This window comes from Onychomys torridus, chromosome 1 (genome assembly GCF_903995425.1).
Source record: "Onychomys torridus chromosome 1, mOncTor1.1, whole genome shotgun sequence".
NCBI lineage: Eukaryota > Metazoa > Chordata > Mammalia > Rodentia > Cricetidae > Onychomys > Onychomys torridus.
The window spans coordinates 101,218,856-101,233,114 of NC_050443.1; the positions used below are offsets into that span (position 1 = coordinate 101,218,856).

The 14,259-nt window shown below is 45.6% G+C and overlaps 1 protein-coding gene across 9 annotated transcripts in view; it reads right to left on the bottom strand.

Annotated features, from left to right (window-relative positions):
* Window positions 1-14,259, bottom strand: part of Arhgap17 (Rho GTPase activating protein 17) — an 89,340-nt gene that overhangs the window by 9,812 nt on the left and 65,269 nt on the right. For 6 of the 9 annotated variants that reach the window (XM_036191442.1, XM_036191434.1, XM_036191477.1 and 3 more), the window contains 5 exons: window positions 12,139-12,252; window positions 8,327-8,418; window positions 7,043-7,199; window positions 5,294-5,527; window positions 2,536-2,705 (listed from right to left, as the gene is read on the bottom strand). In XM_036191442.1, coding sequence (XP_036047335.1) covers window positions 2,536-2,705; window positions 5,294-5,527; window positions 7,043-7,199; window positions 8,327-8,418; window positions 12,139-12,252 — 767 coding nt within the window. The remainder of the gene's footprint in view (window positions 1-2,535; window positions 2,706-5,293; window positions 5,528-7,042; window positions 7,200-8,326; window positions 8,419-12,138; window positions 12,253-14,259) is intronic. The other 3 variants (XM_036191468.1, XM_036191462.1, XM_036191486.1) reach the window with 1 other exon arrangement.

Genomic DNA, 14,259 nt, shown 5'->3' on the forward strand with positions numbered 1-14,259 from the left:
GGAGCAGAGCAAGAAGCAGAGTGGCCTGGCTGCTGTCCCGGGAGCCCTTGCAGCCCACATGCTGGAGTGTGAGCACCTTCCATGCTGAACACACACACTAGCCATTGACTGAAGAACTGAGAGAAGAGGCTCTCATGTGGTTGTGCATTGCTCTAAGGCCTGATCCTGGACAAAGGGCTGCAGCTTCTCTGGAAGTATGGCAGCTCCTCTCTTCTCTTAACCCGCCTCTCCACGAGGGCCAATATGCACACTCCCATGAGCACACTACAAGGAGTCTATGCGATATTATTACAAGCCTAGTGCTCTGACTTCAGACTCTGCTCCCAGTCTGTGTGTTGATATCTCAACTCTTGGTGGCAATGGTGGCAGGCAAGGCCTACTGGGAGACTGGAGGAGGAGCTTCATGAATGGGTTCTTGCCTTTCTGGAAGGAATAGGTGCACTAAGGTAGGAGTCTAGCTCCCTGGCTCTCTTCTGAAGCCCCTTCCCTTCTGCTCTGCACACGGCCCTCACCATATGCTGAGCAGAGACTGGAACCATGTTATCCTTGGATTTCCAGCCTCCAGGACTATAAACCCAAAGAAATCTTTTCTCTTTATAAGTCAGACAGTCTTAGTCCTAACACCCAGTTATCCTGGTGGCCCTGAGGTGTGACTTCTCTGCTTTATCATGCCTATATCCTCCTCATCCTTCCTACCTGACGGTTTTCCAATGGTAAAGGACTATCTTTCCCCAGTCCTAATTTCAGAGAGATGTAAAAAAAATACAAGCTCAGAAACATACGCTTCACATAAGTGCCCCTTGTTATGATAAATTCACTGTTTCTTGTAACCAGAATTAGAGGATACTGGGAGGTGAGGATCTTTCACACACTCGAGTAAGTACTGCTAGGGAACACAGGGCAACCTGGTCAACATGGAATTTAACTGGCTTGACCTGGAGTAAGATGTGTGGCTTCCCTGGTACATCTTTGCTGGAACATGTCCCTCTCTAGTCTAAGGTTTCTCCACTTTGGTACTAACAGATGGGCTGCAAATTAACTCAGAAGCCTGCACACTCTGGTTGCTCAGTAGCATCCCTGGCCTTTGTCCCCTAAATGGTTGTCACCTCTCTCCTTTTGTGACAACCAAAACCAGCTCCAGACATCAACAAAGGTTCAGAGTCAGGAACTGTGAGGTTTTGAATGAGAAAGGTCCCCACAGGCTTCTAAGTTTGAATGCTTAGTCACCAGTTAGTGGAACTGTTTGAAGAATTAGGAGGTGTGGCTTTGTTGGTGGAGGTTTGTCATTGGGGGTGGGTTTTGAGGTTTCAAAAGCCCACCTGAGGCCCAGTGTTTCTCCATGTGCCTACTGCCTGTAGATCAGGATGGAAAGCTCTCAGCTACTGCTCCAGCACCAGGCCCGTCTGCTTCCTGCCATGATGACCATGGACTAACCCTCTGACACTGTAAGCAAGCCTTCAGTTAAACGCCTTCTTCTTTAAGAATTACCTTGGCCGTGGTGTCTGCAGCAACAGAACACTGAGTGACTAAGGCAGGGATAAATTAGTCCCAGTTCTTCTAGACCTAGGAGGCACCCAGAGCCCAGACCACATGAGCTTACTGAGTGCCATCTCTGTGGCAGGCACATGAAGGTTAGATGCTGAGGGGCATGAGACAGCTAAGACCTGAGCTCGCTAAGATCTTGGAGAGAAGGATAAACTAAGATTTAAGAATTCAGGCTAAGACAAATGCTCAGTACCTAGGACAATGCCTCAGGCAGGGAAAGCACTTGCTATGCAAGTGTGAGGACCAGAGTCCATGCAGTGCCAGGCAACAGTAGCACACAGCTGTGATGCTGCGGCTCCAATGGAGGGAGATGGAGATGAGAGAACCCCCACACGTTCCCATGCAGCTGGCCCAGTACACAGTGGAAAAACAAGAGACCCTGTCTCAAACAGGAGGAAGGGAAGGACCAACACCCAAGGCTGGCTACTGACCTCCACATGTGCCCTGTGGCACGGGGCTCAGAGAGAATTAAAGAAGAAAAATGCTCCGGCCAACAACACCCCCCAAAGAGTGGCATGGGAGAGAATGACTTGTGCCTGTGCAGGGATGGATCTGGTGGCTCACCTTCTTTGTGTTTCAAAGCAATGGCCCTGGGCTGAGGAGGGCAAAGGACACAGGTGGGACTGTTTAGGTGATGTTACTCCAGAACCAGAAATCCCTGAGCCCTGAAGCTCCGGCTCACAAGGGTCAGTAGCAGAGAGGCTGCAGTGGTTCCCAACACAGCAGAGCTTGGGACACCAAATCCCCAGAAATCCGGGATAACTCTGCGGAGCCCTCTCCTGCTGATAAGCTCTACAGTTCCTGCATTTCTTCTCCCGCCCCCCCCTTCAGTTTCTTCCAATGTTCCCCCCCCCCTTTTAATGACTGATTTGCCTGCTTATTATTTGGTAACAGTCATGAAAAAGATTTCTTAGCGCTTTCATAACTGATTCTTTGCAGTACAGGAAGTTCTTACACCCTCCTCAAGTACAAGGAGTGCAGGTCACTTACCTCGACGCAGAGTGTGAGGGCTGGGACCAGCTGCACTGTGAGGCGTGCCCACTGAGAGCTGTTGGGAGCTGCCACCTGCCTGGGCCTGGCTTGGGCCTGTGGTCACCTGGTTGTTGTTTCTTCCTGGTGCAGGGACAGCCGCAGACACAGTGTCTTTGGGTTTTGGAGGACTGAGAGGGGTAAAGGTGAAGTTAAGATTTCAGGCATTCCCTGGTATAAACTCTAAGCACTCCATAAAATATAGTTGTTCCTTGGTATGGGATTTGGGGGTGGGAAGTTCCAGGACTTCTTATGGATACCAAAAGTCAAGGATGCTCAAGCCCTGTATGTAAAATGGCATTAGAACCTAACTGTCAACACCCTTCTATATACATTAAGTCAACTCTCATAATAGCCAATACAGTGGAGGAGCTATGGGAATGCTGGGTACAGGTATAGTCTGGGGAATGGCAATCAAAAAGTGTGCAATTCAGTGTTTTTGTTTTTTTGTTAAGGTGCGTGCGTGTATGTGTGTGTGTGTGTGTGTGTGTGTGTGTGTGTGTGCGCGCACACACACGCGTGTGCAGGTACTCATAGAAGCTAGAAGCCTAGAGTTACAGGTGGTTGCAAGCCTGTGGGTGCTGGGAACTGTACTCTGGTCCTTTGGGAGAGCACCTAGTATTTTTAACCACTGAACCATCTCTCCAGCCCTAAAGAAACAGTTTTTAAAAATTCTCTGGACTACAGTCAGCTGGACCTATGGATACCAGAACCCAGGGAGATGAGGGTTATTTGAAAATTTAAATAGTTTGCATTGGGCTAGTGAGCTGATATTTACTCAGAGACAAGACATTTCGGAGTCCATGCAACAGACTCAGTTTTAACTACTCTGCCAGAGAAATGAAGGCCAGTCATTTCAGTGCATCCACAAGAAACCTCCAGTTCTGTTTTGCATGTACTTAAACTGGGCATTATTTTAAGAGAATAAGGCTTGGAGATTTTTGCTAGCTATTGTACAAAACTAACAATGCAAAGTAACACTCTGATTAAGAAGGACTTAACTAGCATCAGTTATCTACACCAAGGGAAGACAAAGTTTGAGACCTGCTTGATGACTCAGTCTAAAGCTGACGGCAGCAGGGGAAGAGCTGATTCAGGCTTCCTACTTCCTGGCTCACAACTTTCTATACCAAATATTACAATCATTTTGTCAAGTTCACCAAAGGGCAGGTGTGAAGTGTGCACAAAAATATTTCAAGCATAAAAACAAAAGGGAGGCTGATGGCTGACATCCCATTCCTCTTTCTGCAGTGAAGACTAACTACTTCCTTAAATATTTAGCTTCGGTTAAATAAACCGACTGTTGTGAGAAAATGAAAATACATGCATTTGCTTATACTCTCTTTCTCACATAAACAGAAAAATATTTACCGTAAAACCAAGCCATGTATGGAAGAGTGTTCACTAACAGGCCAGTATGGCTGGCACCTAGAGCAACGCAAAGAGCCTGGCCAAGGGCAAAGCTTCAGATCTCCTGACTGAGGATGAACTTCCCTAGATTATGGGGATCAAGGAGGACTCAGGAACACACAAAAGCACTGAGTCAGCTATCAGAAGAGAAGAGTCCCCGCCTTGTGCTTCTCTCTCTCTCTCTCTCTCTCTGGCGTTTTCAGCCATACCATACATCTTACTTCTGGTAAGTACTCTGCCCTGAGTTACAGCCTCAGCGCTGAGTTTTTGTTTTTTACTTTGAGACAAGGACTCACTATTACCCAGACTGGCCCTGAACTTGTGAGCCTTCTGCTTCCCAAGTACCTTGGGATTATGGGCTGCACCACCAAGACCAGATAGAGTTCTACCTTATTAACAACTTTACTTCCCTCAACCAAAAAGATGCCATGAGAGTTCTCCAAGGACAATCCATGGTAAACTATGCGTGGGTAAATAGGCTTTGTTTTGTGCATATTAACTTTATCTCATATATGATCATATGGTACTGCGTGGCTGGACAAAGAGGATTAAACCAATGACAATTAAAACGTAAGCACTCTCTGGCACGGCTCATCTTCTATAGCACCATAGGTTCTGAATGAGAGAAAACTGGCCGCTGCCTGATCAGCACAGAGAACCAAATACCAACAGAATGAAAATCTCCAATCTGAAGGCATCTCCTCTTGAAGGGGACCAACTGTGAAACTCAACTCCCACTGGCTTGTCAAAATTTCAAGTGATGGAACAGGCCTTTTAAGAAAACACACCACCTTATTTTCTTCCTTGAACCCATGTGTCAGCTCCCCATACAACTGAAAGCCCTGAGTGGTGGAGGGACACTTAGTCACCCAGTGTGCTGGTGGCCTGGTGCAACAGCAGTTACTGGGTGAAACTGTGCAACTGAATGTAATCACTGATGAGTGAATGGATGACAAATGCCAAGAATCTGTGACTCAGCGAGCTCACTGCTTTCAAATGCTTCCTAGCTAGCACACGGAACGACAAGAGGCAAAGGAGAGGTGGACACTGACAGTCACACTGAAGAGGCTGAGCACACCGTTAAGACACCAGTTAGTCTCTACTTTCCAGCATCAAAGCACACACACAAGTGTTGCTTCTTCTGAAACAGAAAAGCAAACAAGCAATCTGCACCCCTAATCAAAGGTGTGAAAGCAAATCTCACTCTCTGCCACCACAATCTTTGGGTATGGCTACCATGCCAAAGATTGCCACCTGGAAGAAGGTAGGGGCATCTAGCCTTGACTGGCAGCAGAAGTGGGCTCCTTACCTGCTGTCACCTGGGCTCAGCCCCTGCTCCAATATGCCCGCAGAAGAGGGGATAGGCCCACCCCCTGAGCTGCTGTCAGCCCTAGAGCTCTGAGAAGGAGGCTCTGGGCCTGCTGGAGCCAAGGCGCTGCCATCTGTGGGCGGGAGTGGCGGCTGGAAAGCAGGGGACGCGTGCTTTCTATTTAGAGTGCCACCCCGCCGGTGGGCCTGGAAGTCCATAAGCTTCACACCAAAGCTACACAGAAAGAAGAAACAGTCAACACACCACGCAAGCCAATTAAGGAGACGGAAGCCCTCTGGTCCTCACAGGTTAAAACCACAAACGGGACAGCCACCCACGTTGCCCAGCATGCAGTTAAGTGGCAAGGTTGTGTCAGTGGTCATCCCAGTTACCAAAGCGAGCGCTCGGATCTAGTTTTAAACCTTAGCAAAGCCAACACCTCACACTAGTCAGGTTGGTGTGTGTAGCTGAAAGTGAACAGGTAGGCTTCATGTTGAGTGACAGGATGTTCTGTGTCGATTTCCTAGTACCTGATTCCCATCTCAAACTTGTGTGTGGGAAGGAGGTGGAAACCAAGCCCAGAAGCATACCAGTGCTGGCAAGATCACACCACACTGCCTCTCAACTTGCATGGAATATAGAAACATTTGTGTGTGCACGTGAGGACACAGCTGGGAGTTACATATGGCTGGAAAAGAGAGTTGCTTTTGGGAGGGTGGGGCAGAAGGGAGGGAGACACTCTTTATCAAGACCACTACTGCATGGACTTCAGAACCCTTTTTTTTTTTTTTTTAAATTAAGTTTGGAAAATTAAGATACTGGACTCCATTAATTTATTGGAGAATATACAGAGAAGATAGCTGAGAATTGTGCATCATGGGCTAGTGAGATTTGTAATACCATATGCTGAGACTTAAATTAGAGGGATAACTCTTCTAATAGGCCACCAGGGAAGAATGGTGAGGACCTGGATGATGCTCAGGTGTCAGAACTCAATTATAGAGGATGATGGTGTACTTCAGAGTGAGAGACTGGAAAAGTAAAGCCGAACAAGAGAAGCCCGCTGTGAGCCTCAGCCTGCCAACTCTGTCACGTATGTGAAGACAGCATGTTGCTTCACACAGCTCTTATGTGGAACTCCTGTAAGTTGCTAACATTTGCCTCACACAGGGATAAGTTGCCCTCTAAAGGTAAGAACTATACATGGCCTAAGTCAGCACTGAACAGCCCATAAATTGCCCACAGACAACAGGATGGAAACATGCTGCCTCTAAGTTTAAAACATACATTTTCCCTCCAGAACTGTCAAATTCTGGGGCTTCTTCACTTAAATGCTGGATTCGGCAGTTAGCAAATGTTGTAAGGCCAAGTAATGCCAAAAATATGTTTCTTCACAGCTCACTGGGAAATGTGGTTGTCCTTATATGATCCTCAGCCAAAATCCACATGTGTTGATTATGTGTCTTTTCTCTTGTTTCCTAACACTCAAATCATTTAGGTGAATTTAGTATGTGTGATGCCATTCCACTGTGGGGCACATGAGCGCATCAAGTAAAGCCTGATGCCCAGGCATGGATACTAACAGACTTTTATTCCTCCCCCACCCCCCCCCCCACACTTTGTGTGAGACTGACAGTCTGGTTTCTGAATTATGTAGACTCTGTAAGGCAGGGTCACACAGGGGCCATTAAGCCAGTACCAGATCCATGGGTCTACTACTTCTGTGGAAGTAACCAATTCTACACATACCTCTCCTTCTTTACCAAGTCCCCTTCCATCACCGCCATGCTGGCAGGTCGCTTCCTTTCCAGAGTCCCCGAGTCAGAGTCATTTCCAGTGTGGGTTGAGTGATTAGAATTTGGGGTAGTAAGAGGAACAAATGCTTCTGATACATTGAATTCTATCTCTGTCACAAGAGAAATAAATAAATGTGAGACTTGGCACCCAAGGGGAGCTTTCCAATACTCAGGTGGAAAGACAGTCTCCATATTCCACAAGGGCAGCTCAAGTACTTTCATCTGAAGAGCAGATCCTGTGACCCCACTGGGAGGCAAGCCAGAAAAGGCCAGATGAGCACACAGCTCTACTACTCTTACAAGAAATCCAAGACTTGAGAAGGGACAAGGAGGATGGAGAACTTACTGAATCATTTAAAAAGTGATGGAAATCACAACTCTTGATATAAAATAGAGATGAAAAGCATCATCAAAGGCTCACTGCCTATAGCATTTTTTTTTCTTTTTTGCAAGGATCACTTTCTTGAAGGAAATCCCAGACAGCACGTCAATCTTCAGTCTCCTACCCATTTTCACTAGGCAACAGCAATTATCCTATGAACGATTCTCGGGACAGGAAGACAGAAGAGAAGAACCAGCCTGGCAGCAGGAGTGGGCTGCACCGAGGAAAGCAGGGCTGGGACATGAGACACACCCTCTGGACCTCAGGAGCGCGACAAGAGAAACTGGAAATTCCACCAGCTACTGAATGGAACCCTGATTCTCTGACTGCACAAAGCAGCTTCAACCAGCCCTAGCCTCGCCTGCTTTAGTTTGTGTCTGCACAAACCAGACAATGATGCAGGAGGTCAGGAAGAAACCCCACTGAGGGGAGGGTCTCTGTGCGGTCAGCGTCACTCCTGAAAACAGATCCTGGCTCCCTCTTCTCAGCACCCGAGTTTGTCAAACCTTTCTCTCTCCAATATCCAAATTTGCTACGTTGTAAGTTTATTTTATGTGTTTATATGGCTGCCTTCTCAGGGAAGCCAAGTTCCTTCAGAGAACACAGTATACAATCATAGCAACTAGTGAGCATTCAATATATACTGTCTGAATATGTTTTAGTGAAACTAAGGGAAATGGAAAATAATATAATTATCATTATATCAAAATATAAATGCACATGAGTGAAATCTAAAGGGAAGTATGAGAAAGTGAAACCAATTACATAATCATCAACATGTTTTCTTCTTTTTAAAAGCGTGGTACATTACTGTCACATAGCTTCAGCAATCCATGAGACTAGCACCATGATTACCTCCAGGGAAGAACCAATCTGCATGCTGGATGATAGGTTCAATCACCGCAACCACGTGGACGGATGTGGCAGCTGCTATTTCAGCCAGTGTTCTGCAATAAGTTCACACAATTAAAACGTTCCAGTTGATAGTCTCACATTTCTGCAAACTGTCAGGATCTCAAAGATTGCTGGCAGATAAAACAGTTACATACAGATACACAATTTAAAGTCATAAGCCTTATCCTATGAGTTTGCCTGGAATAGCCCAAGAGGAACATTTACCTAACTACTATCAATCCTTCCCCAGCAGATTGTGGTAATCATATTTGATGCCTGGGCACCAACACAAAGATGGACTTCAAGTTGATTGGAATAGGGCTTGCATTTCCACACTGTATCAGCAGCACACTTGATAGGTAGACCCAAGATCACCCCAAACTACTGCTGCCCATGATGTCACCAAGTGCATGGATTTTAAGTATCCTCAAAATCCCTGCCTTCCCATGGCAGGGCGGTGACAGTCCAGAAGCTGAAAGGGTTTGCTACCAGGGCTTAAGAAAAAATAAATAAATACAATCACTATCACTGCCATCAAACTCACCATTTAGCCACCAAAGCAAGCAACTTGCAATGTGCCTGATGGCTACTATGCACCCACAAAGCTTTAGGTTCTCAAGAAACCTAAATTGATTTTCACATGTTAAGTTGTAGTTTAGACATGAAGTGTCCCCAAGTGTTTAAGGGCTGGTTCCCAAGCAGTGGATCCAATCTTAGAGAGGGACTGGAAAATAAGGGCTCTGGATCTAATCAATGGATTCATAATTTGATGTTATCATTAGGAGTTGGGGCATGTAGGAAGTTGATCACTGGAGTGTATGCATCATGAGTTACTATCTTCTGAGCCAAGCAATATCTTGGGGAGTTCAGCTCCCCCCACCACCTCCACCCTGGCAAAAGATCAACCTAACTGGATATGTTGATGTCTACTCCTACACAGAGGGGTGGATCAAGGCATGAGACACTCACTTGAGTATCCTGTTGCTCTCGACCCACCTGGATTTAACCTGAAGTGGCCTGGAGTGGAGGCAGGGGATGGAGTATATATAGGCTGAAGATCAGCACTGGAGCTCCAACTATGTGGCTATGGCAGGAACCCTCATTTCTGATGGGTAAGGCTTTCCAGGTGCAGCTGGGTAGGGGGAAGTGCCCACACCCCTACAAGTAACCCCTACCTAGGCTCTGTAAGGAAGCCAATAACTCATTGGTTCCCCAGAGTGAACTGTGGCAGAGTCATGCCTCAGTTTGTTGCTGGGACCTTGGGAGAAGGGACAGACACTGCTTTACACCTCTGGGAAGGAATTTTACCAACAGTGCCTTTAAAGATTTCTGGCCCTTCCCTTTCTGGTCTGAGCTCTGCTTCCCGGCCAGCACAAAATAGGCACACTTTCTGCCACACACTCCTGCTGCCATGAGGGTCTGCCTTATTAGATGCTCACAGCCATGGAACCAGCTGATACCTCTGAGACTGGGAGTCTAAATAAATCCTTCCTACTGGGTTCCTAGGAACCTTGATTCTCAGGTTTGACTGCCTCAAACCAACCTTAAACCTCCTGTCTTAATGTCATTTTGACCTTGGTCCCCATTGGACAGTATTATATATTTTCTAAAAAGCAAAACATACAGATCCTTTTGAATTCCAGCATAATGCAAGCTCTGCTGGCAAATTACCCTTCTACCCTTCCTCATGTGAGGATTCCGATCAGACTTCATGTCCAAGTGCCACACCAGACTGGGGGACTGTCCACACGTGTTCTATTCCAACAATTCCTTTTAAAGAGAACTGCGGATTATTCACAAATCTTTCTTTCAGGCCTTTTGCAGATTTTTGGAGCATCTCCTTCCTAGCTTTTGTCTATGGTGTTTCCTGACAAGTTTCTGGGTGTTAGAGAGCTGTGTCTATTACTGTTAAATGTACTGATTTTTAACCAATGAGCCACGTTGCTTTTTGAAGTTTGACATTCTTGTCCCCAGAATTAAACATTTACATCACTTTCTATGTTGGTGTCTTTGGTCAGGGTTTATTTGGTATATGATCCATACAGTTATCCTGACTTCCTACTTATGAATAATTTTGTTTTATTGCCCTGAATGCTTACAACTATTTTTTGAAACCAGACTGGGCACACATGAGCAAGTGAATGACTGATTTGAATTGTGTCTTTGCAAAGTTGGCCAGCAGCAATGAAGCAGTGGCAGGTAAGGATACAGACCTTGTGACCAGTGTTTGGACCCCACCACTGCCCTGCCCTACAGCCCTGGGCACATTACTGGTTCTTTTCAGACTCAGCATCCTCATCTATGGATCTGAGAACAGCATTTACTGCAAAAGATAATGTGTGAGGACAGAGACCACGCTCAGATGATGACCGCTCTCCAGTTGATCCCTTGTGCCCACCTCTTCTACTTAACCCACACTGCTGAATGTCAGCCAAAGCTTCCTAAATGCAACCCTGTGAAGTCACTCTGCTCAGGACTGTATCAGTTACTTTTACACTGCTAGGACAAAATGACTTAAGGAAGCAGAGGTTTGTTTTGGCTCATGGTTTCCATCATACCAAGGTGAAAGAACTATGGCAGCAGAATTGTTTTGCAGAGGATGTTCATATGGAGGTGATCCAGCAGGGGCCAGGCATTACCTTCAAAGGCAACCCCTAGAGACCTACCTACCTCCACCAGCCAGGCCCCACTTCTCAATAGCTCTACAACCCCACAAACAATGCCATGAGCTGGGAAACAAATGTTTAAAACATGAGCCCATGAGGGACATTTTAAATTAAAAACACATCAGGAGCCTTGATAATTCCCACAGAACCCAGGAAAGCAAGTTCCAAACAAGCCAGTAGCACATACAAGCCCTTCATAGCCCGTCTCTGATCTGAGGCATTTTCCACTTATCCAGGACCACATATACTGTCCTCAAAGGGCAGACACCAAGCTCTGCCTGCCTATACGGCTTTCTCTGGTCTCAGTACCAGGGGCAGGAAACTATTTCGTCACTAAGGTAAACAAGTGCTGCTCCCTTCCCTGAGGAGGGTGCTCACCATCCTCCTCAGTCCGTCACAACCTCTCACCTACACTGCCAGCATGGAAGTGCAGAACAGGATACCCCAATGCATGCCTCTGTGGGGTAGTGCTGCTTTGAGGTAAAAACACGTGAAAACAGCAGATGCCAGAGGGAGCTCTGGCTTTCTTTTCCTTCCCCAGGGCAGGAGATAACCTAGTGAAAGATACCTTCCCCACACCAGAGAAAATAAACATTCTTGCCACCATAACAGGGTGCCAGGGCCAATCTGCACAAATAACTGTTGGGCCAATCCTCATCTTCCTAGTGTGTCCAGCCTAGGTCCATCCGGCCACATGTTCACAAACTACTACTCAGCCCAGCTGTAGCAGCGTTGCCTATGGACGTGCAAACCTATAGTTGTTCTGCCGTCCATGTCTTTGATGTCAATTTAATTCTCAGGCACAGCTACAGACACTTTAGGTGTGGGTCTGTCCCCCTGTGGTGTAGACACATGGATGTGGGTCTAGCTTTATACCACACAGGGCTGCCAAGCTCTTTGACTGCTCATCAGGAGTGGAGGCTCTCTAAGGACAGGGACAATGTCTCTTCTGTCTCTATGTCTTCTGCACACCTGCTGGATGGAGAGGCTACTTCAGAACACCCTGAAGTCACCTGCAGTCTGAGTGTGTCTCCTGAACGCCATCACTTCCCATGCTAATAGCCAGGAAGGAGAAACTTAAGCACGAGGTAGAGAAGAATCACTTACCCTTCTTGTTTGGCCCACAACAGGTTAGGGCCCAGCACAATGGCAATGTTGCTAGGAGTCATTTTATTTACATCACTGGTCTGGGCAAGCTTTGCAAGGAACTTGATTAAATACCTAGGAGACGAACAGAAGGGCAGGAGCATCATTGGAACACTGCGAGTGTCCGTGTCCTGGCGTGTGCTTGGCACAGACGACTCAGGCGCTTACTACAGGCTATTGCTGAACTGGGACCCGGCTCACGGACGGTGCTGCTCACACTTCTTGTGCACTTTATTCAAGACAGATTATTAAAGGCTTGGATTCCAAGGAGAAAACAGGTCCAACACCATCACACCGATTTCACCATATCTACTTCTAATTTAATTTTCCTTTATAACCTATTTCCTTTACTCCTATACTAATTACACTGTGATAAATAGTGGGCTTAATATATATTTAATAGAAATAGTTTTTAAAAAAAATGAAACTATAGTTGAAAACCCTCATTTTAATTACAAAAAATATCCAGTTTACTACATAGACATATGCTGTTATACGTTTAGTATAAAAATGAAACAGTATGAACTTAGTATAAAAATGAAACAGTATGAACAAACCAGCTATCTATTAACATAAACAGGTTAGGTAAAGTATAGCTATGTTGAGCTACAGTAATGTACTATACATATAACCACAAAAGTCATGCAGTGACAGTGAAAAATCTACAAAATGTATTAAACAAAGATATGGAGTAAAGCAGGCAAAGGAGAGATGGCATCGCAATGTACACTATCATCCAGGTTAAAAAAGGGGGGTTTCAGGAGATGGAGGCGGGGCGTGGTGAGTATAACCACAATGCATTGTATACATATATGAATTCTCAAATAAGAAAATGGGGTCAGGAATTTAGCTCAATGGTAGAGCGCTTGCCTAGCAAGCGCAAGGCCCGGGGTTCTATCCTCAGCTCCAAAAACAAAAACTAAAACAAACAAACAAACAAAAAAAAAAAACCAAAAACAACAACAAAAAAAGAAAATGTTATTTTAAAAAGTGGGCAATGAGAGAAAAATATGCATTATGAATATACTTGCACATGGGCACACACACACATGTACACACAGAGGCTCTTGTAGAGTAGATAAATACTGAAGAAATTGTAGATTCTGTATCTCAGAAGAACCAGGTAGCTAGGGACAAGAGATTTTTCAGTGTATATCTTTTGAACTTGGAATCATGAGAATGTCCTTCACTACTATATAAAAATAACAACAAACACAAAGAAAAAACCCACAATTAGTAAAAGTTACAGAGAAAAAGAAATAATCAAAAGGTCAAACCCCTACATGCTAAGGCCTGTAACTGAGTTCCCACATCCCTCCGAAGAGACTCCGATTGTCTGCCATCTCTGAGCCAGTCTGTTACACCTTATCAGCGATGGACCTTACAGAAACCACTTGCTCACAAGGCAAACCAACCCTTCAGATGTGGAGAGGGAGTATCAGATGCAGCTGAGACAAAGACCAAGACCAAGCTTAAGTCAGGTAACATGTCACATAAACTACCTGCAAAACGGATTTTAAACAAATCTCCTAAGGAAAAAAAAGTCTGATCTGAAAGGTTTGTTTTTCAGTTTTAATAACATTTATCCCTGTGTATTAGAGAGGAAGAGGAGTGGGAGAGTGGGAAAGGACAGAAGGACAGACACATCTTGCGGGATCAGTTCTCTCCCTCTTTCTTGTGGGTTCCAGGAACCCAGACTGTCAGGCTCAGCAGCAAGGCCTTTAGCCATGGCGCCATCTTGCTGGACCCTTTCTTAGTTTTAACAGACAATTCCCAGTGCTACCTTTCCTCTATACCTCTGCCGAGCTATAGAAGTCCAAGGGAAAACTGCAGTCCCAGAAGTTTATCCCATGGGACGTTTTCTTAGAGACATTATTTAATAAGATAATGAATGTAGTCTCCACTGTACGTTGGTGACTTGAGCACTATTTTCTATGAAAGGGCACAGAAACAGTAACTACTGGTTAACTGTGCATTCACATAGGGCATCTGCAAACACAACATACAGCTACGGAAGTTTCTTACGACGGTGCTTCTGCTAACAGCTGCAGCGTCCAAACGATCAGACCAACTGCATATCAA